This window comes from Arachis duranensis, chromosome 10, assembly GCF_000817695.3.
Source record: "Arachis duranensis cultivar V14167 chromosome 10, aradu.V14167.gnm2.J7QH, whole genome shotgun sequence".
Lineage (NCBI taxonomy): Eukaryota > Viridiplantae > Streptophyta > Magnoliopsida > Fabales > Fabaceae > Arachis > Arachis duranensis.
The window spans coordinates 58,990,713-58,997,076 of NC_029781.3; the positions used below are offsets into that span (position 1 = coordinate 58,990,713).

General features: G+C 27.9%; 1 protein-coding gene across 1 annotated transcript; it reads right to left on the reverse strand.

Moving 5' to 3' along the window:
• Positions 1 to 236: 236 nt before the first annotated feature.
• Positions 237 to 6,018, reverse strand: LOC107469925 (WAT1-related protein At4g08290). The gene is made up of 7 exons (XM_016089312.3): positions 5,755 to 6,018; positions 4,978 to 5,040; positions 3,918 to 4,034; positions 3,361 to 3,604; positions 2,493 to 2,651; positions 1,024 to 1,175; positions 237 to 738 (listed from the first exon to the last, which is right to left on the reverse strand). The coding sequence occupies exons 1-7, from the start codon at positions 5,961 to 5,963 to the stop codon at positions 591 to 593; spliced, it is 1,092 nt and encodes a 363-aa protein (XP_015944798.1). The 5' UTR covers positions 5,964 to 6,018; the 3' UTR covers positions 237 to 590.
• Between the last annotated feature and the right edge of the window lie 346 nt (positions 6,019 to 6,364).

A 6,364-nucleotide genomic window follows, 5' to 3' on the forward strand; every position in this document is an offset into this window, starting at 1 on the left:
GGTTGGAATCTTGCATGGGAGATTCGTTGCATTGTCGAAAGAGAAAAAACCATATGAGCAGGACGTCGCAGTGCGCAACAACAAAGGCATATTATGAGTGGGGAAGAAATTTTTTTCTTTCTTTGATTTTTACTCCACTGTTGATTGTTCTATTTATAATTTATGGCATAGGACCTCTTCATGAATCAATAAATTATGTTGACAAAATATCACGTTCCAGAAATTACATAGTTGACTTATCATAATAAGTTCAATTCCTTCATTAAAACTTCAGTTAACATCTCAACATAATACTCTTAATCTACTATGTTTCTATTCTTGATACAACTAGAATTTCAAAAGACTAAAATGAAAATAAAATTGCATATTCACTAAACACTTCAACTTTTGAATGATTTAAACAGTACAACAGAACAGTCGATCTAATATTGATAAAGAAACGAAGTCATATTTTTTAACTTAACATGGTTAATATATAATTTGCACACACTAAAACACAACCATCGTTCCAAGTGATGAAGGGGTGAAGTAACTTTGTCACTTTCCTTCAAAATTATACACTCTCTATTCAGTATAAGTTCTGTCTTCACTTATTTTTCAGTTGGTGAGGTAATTGGAAGCTGCTGAGTTTCAGTTTCCTTTATTGTTGTTGATGATGTTGTGAGGTCTGTGTAGTCTTTTCCTTTACCCCACACCACAGAGTAAAGCCCTACTGCGATTATAATGCCTCCAATAATGCTGAGAGACAGAAACACAATCAATTAGAAATTTAGCACAAATGTATATTTTTTGCTCTGCCATAATATTTTCTAATTTGATGGGCAAAAGATTAATTTGCTAGGGATTTAAATTTTATTTAACAGTTTATCATTAATGAATTGTTATATGTACAAAGTGAAATTCAAATTCTTCTGACACTTGATTTATTTATGATTTTCTTTTTACAAAAACAAAAGGAAGTGGACAAAGAGAGTGGTTTATGCTGGAAACAAAAGAAGAATAACAGAGAAAATGAAAGCATACCTTCCAAGGTGGAGCTGTTCTCCTAGTAGGAAGGATCCCAAAGCAGCAACGATGATCATGCAAAGCGGATTAAAAGACGTTACAAACACTGGTCCTCTGCTTTGCATTACTAACGCTTGTATATAATATGCAATTCCTGAACTCACTATTCCCTGACGTTTGCAGCAAAATTAACAAGATATTTAATAAGAAATGCATAAAAAAAAAGGAAAACGTATTTTTTATTAGTATTTCAAACCTGGCCAAAACAAATAGTACAATATATAATTGTGATATAAAAGAAATTAGGACATTTTTCCAAGCCTATTAATAAAATTCCAAAAGTCGAGTACTAAAGATTCAAGTTTGTCATTTAAATTATAAGAACTAGCGTCATTATAGACACGTTAATCCGGGAAAACACAATGTTTGTAGTTAACAAAAGCTGGAGACACTAAACGAAAAAATCAAGTGGTAACTAAGGAAAAAATAATTGGATGTTAACTCCTGCAAATTTTCTTTATTATTCGTTCATTTTTTTAAGAGAAAATTACACTCACTTCCCTTGCGAGATGGTAAAATGACACTTTCCTCTTCTCTATTTTATAAATGTACATTCTCCTCTTTTCTAACTTTTAAAAAACCTCCTCTTTAATCCATTTTAAATTTTTTTGTGTTAACTAATGTTAACTATATCCATTTTTTAAGAAAAAATAAATTATTTTTTAAAAAAATACCCATTACCAAAAATTTTATTTTTTATCATTAAATTTTGCTTACCAAAATACCCTTTAATAAATTATTCTTTTATTGATTAAATTATAATTTTAAAAAAATTTAATAATTATATTATTTTTTTCTAACATTTTAATAATTAAAAAATTTTTGAAGGGTAGGTATCTTAGAAAAAAAATTTAATTATTAATTTTCTAAAAAGTATTTTGGTAAAAATACAATTTAATCAATAAAAAAATTTATTAAAGAGTATTTTGATAAGAAAAATTTAATGATAAAAAATAAATTTTTGCTAATGAGTATTTTTTCAAAAAATAATTTTTTTTTTCTTAAAAATAGATAAAGTTAATATTAGTTAATACAAAAAATTTAAAATAGATTAAATAGGAAGTTTTTTAAAAGTTAGAAGGGAGGAAAATATACATTTTTAAAATAGAGGAGATGAGGGTGTCATTTTAACATCTTGCAAAAGAAAAGAATGAAATTTTCTCTTTTTTTAAATATTAATTGCGTTTTAGATATTAATCAATATCTATTTAATATCAGATAAAAAAGTAAATAACAAAATAATATAACTTAAAAACTAAAGATTAACTACTAAATTAACTTATCTATACGTACAACTTCAAAGACAAAAGTTTTTCTATTGGTCTCCAAAATTCCCTTGTTCTCTCTCAGATGGGCATCTCACTATTTGTTTCATATACATATATTGATTGATTAGAAATATGATGAAAGAAAATAGTGGTACTAACAGTGTAGAGAGGACCGTAGAGGGTGTAGTTCCAGCCAATTGCCCACGCTTGAGGGCGATGATCTGAAATGAGAGCAACCACTGCACTTTCAAAAGTACCCGCCAAGCATATCAACGATGATAGTGATAGTTCTGCTGGGTACCTTCTCACTGTTATGGACTGTTTTCCACATTCACAACCACATTTTTTTGTATGTTAGAATAACAAGATATACTAACAATGTATTGACTCATATTCATGTTATACTTATACTAAAATCAATCATTAAAATTAATTATTAATATAAAATATATATTAAAAATAAGTTAATCAAACCATATATATGTTTAAGCATTTTTAATTCGCTAATTTATAACCTAATTATGTTTCATCAATATTCTAGAATAAGATGCAAAAAGTAATAAAGCAAAAAAAAATCTTTTTTACATTAATTTGATAAAATTAACTTGTAATTATTATTTTTAATTTTGAGGTGATTATTCTCTTACTTTATTATTTTTGCACATTCTTTTTCACCTTAAAAAAAAAATCAAACTTAAGTTATCTCAGGTTGTCTAGAACAAAATAGTTTTAATAACTCACTGTCATATACAAACAAAATAATTTTTAGTTGACTAATATTAACTAATTTTAAAATTTAGAATTTATAATTTAAAGTATAGCATTAAGAATTTATGATTTAAAATCTAAAATTTAAAATAAATAAAATAATTTTATAAAAAAACGATTAATATTGGTTGAAAAAAAAAACTTTTTAGTATTATACCTTCAAATTTTAAGAGATAACTTTGTTAAGGATGGGACTAAGAGGCTAATCTTAGTTTTCAGAATTAATTAAGGAAGTTAATTATATAATAATTTGATTTACCTGCAAAATGTAGAAACAAGACCAAGCAATACAACCAAGGAATATGAAAAGTGTGCCGGTGATCCAGTTTTTGTGAGAATCAAGAGAGTGACTTTGAGCATTCTGATGCATCGTGTTTGATGAATGAAACAAGTTGAATGCAGGGCCTTTGTAAAGCGTCATCAGCATAGCCCCTGCAAAAGTTACTAAGGTTCCAAGCAATTTTGCTTGACTCCTTATCTCCTTTATTTTTATGCGCTCGATCCTGATCAAAGATAAATATAATTGAAATAAAGATTTAGCTAACATCTACCTATGTTAAAATTACTAATGAAGAAATTCATTTTGTTAATAAGTAAGTAAGTGTTTCATGTGTCTGCCTAGCTAAATGCCTAAGATGAAACAGGCCTACGACTAGACACCCCAAAAATAACTAAAAAACAAAACAGGGCACAGGCCGTAATAAGAAATTCAAGGAGCTGAGAAAAGGAGTGTTATATATCAATATAATGCAACATGGACATACAAGCACCTTCATGGTTCGTTAATAGAGAAGTACGTAATTAACTGAATTTTACCTGAGAAGCACTGCAAGCACGAAGGTGACAGAGGGCACCGCGTTCATAACAGCTGATGCAAATGAAGCTGAAGTGTATTGCATCCCCAAGAAAGTGAACCCTTGATCAATCACCGGCCTGAAATAACGTTCATAATATACACATTTTTTCACATAAAATCACATATCTCAACAAATTAAGTTCATAAGAGCAGCTATCTAAATAATTATATTTCTAATATTCTTATTATCAACATGTACGAATTGTCATAAAACTATTTATTCTAAAAGAGAAAGTTTAAAGAGCCAACATTTTTATTAAAATTTGTCCACAACTTAAACATAAAAAAAAATGAGTAATTCCACATCATTAAATGAAATCTCATGCCATTAAATTAAAAACACCAATAGTAATAAATTGACGACTACAAATCACAAAATTTGTTGGCGTCTTAACACTCTTTATTTTAAAAATTTAACGTAAGTATTAATTTTATTTGTTCAAATAATTCATTTTTTTTTTGTGATGGATGATAGGATTTTTCAATATTAGAATCGAATGCATATTCTACATAATCCTTCGATGGTCTAAGTTTAATTTTGATTAAAGTTTTAATTTAAAAAATGGTCTTTGGTTTATATTAGTACTAATTGTTTTATGGTATATTTTTAGCTTTTAACTATTAATTCAGTAGGTTAAGAATTAATTTATTGTAATATAAATTAGAATTTTATTTAAGTTTTGTTTTTAATTAATGGATTATTATATGTATAACATGAAATTCAAAGTCTCAAGATTTATTTAACCAAAACAGTGAACTAACTAGTAAAACAATTCAAATTAGTTGGTTCACTATTTATATGAAACTCAGCATTCTCACCATAAATTCAAATATAGAATAATTAGGGGGAAATGCATGGTGTAATTACTAAAATTTGATGTGCTAATGAAATAATGAGTTTACGTCAAGTGTCATAACTAATATAAAGGGGTTCCGTTTATATTTATAATTAATTATTCGTGCATATTAATTAGCGTGTTACATGTCATGAATGATAAATAGGTTTTAGATAACAATTACTCTAGAAATCCAAGAGCCACTATCTGGAAGAATACAGAGATTGTCATCTTTGGCCTCACTTTCCTGCAAATAAAAATTACAAATTAAACAAATTAAGTAATCCCTAATTACCAATTAAGAAAACAGAAAAAGAAAAGTAGTAATTACCCATCAGTTTATTATTAAAGTTTACTAGCTTCCTAGAAGAGGTCAAATAATAACCCTAGATACATACATACATACATACATACATACATACATACATACATACATACAATTTTAAAAGGAGAGATATATGATTATTTAACATTTAAATTGTGTGTTTATGGACATAAAAGTAAAAAGAGAATCCAATAACAATAAAAAGAAAATTGCATATATAATATGAAAAAAGAGTGATGTTTTATTTGCACTCTTTTCCCCACGTTATTTAATTATCATTTAAGAAAACAAATAAGACTACATATAGAGTTTATGAAGTCTACAGTAGTTACTGTGGTTACAATATCCAAATTTAAAAAGTGCTACTAAAATTAGGGTCATATTCTTTTACAGATTAGTAATATTTTTTATTTTTTTAAATTTAAAAATATTGTTAACTAACAAAAATATTACTTTAATATTTTACAAAATTTTAAGTATTGTTAGAGTTATATAATCACAGCAGTCATTGTAACTATAAACACCACACGCACCATATGTGAACAGAAAAAAACGTACTAAAATACGAGAATTCGAGGGCTATAAAAATATATATATTTTCTCTTTTGAAAGTAGCATAGAGTGAGTAATACAGACCTTTCAAAAATCAATGCAAAAGGGGCAAGGGACAATGCAGCGATGGCATTGCGATAAACAATGAACACCAAACGATTCATTCCATGGTTAAGGCTAGCCATGGTGAAGAGGTACGTCCCTGCCATCCCAAATTGCAGTCCCACAGTTAGCAAATAAGGCCTTGCCTTATTCATCATCTTACCAAAGCTAGCACCACAAAAATTTTCCATCCTCTATTTTATTTTATTTCCCCTTTTACAATGTGAAAAAAAAAATAGTGTTGGAGATGCATGCATTGCTATGAAATGTGCAAAATGGGCTTCCTTATAAACACCAAATAGCAATAATTAAGACAAAAAACACACGGCACTATTTTGAGCAAGTTGATAAGAATGTGATGGCACTGTATAAAGTTTGCTTTGCTCACTCTAATCAAATTTCTCATCTCCGATAAAGTTCCCATCCACTAATTATTATTATTTTCATTATCTCTTAATTTTTTTTTTAAAAGGCAATATTGTTTATTGGAGCACCCTGAGATTTGCTTGCTGCCTCATCACCTTCTTCGTGTTTGAATTCCACTGAGTCAGATTACACTTCGGCATACGTGGCACAATTTTTCATCTACGTA

Bases quoted from the DNA above. Each gene is read 5' to 3' on its own strand.
- LOC107469925 (XM_016089312.3), bottom strand. From the start codon at position 5,963: ATGGAAAATTTTTGTGGTGCTAGCTTTGGTAAGATGATGAATAAGGCA. The intron at 5,041-5,754 runs GTCTGTATTACT...TTTTATTTGCAG, and splicing joins TTTGCATTGATTTTTGAAAG to GAAAGTGAGGCCAAAGATGA. The intron at 739-1,023 runs GTATGCTTTCAT...TCTGTCTCTCAG, and splicing joins GAACAGCTCCACCTTGGAAG to CATTATTGGAGGCATTATAA.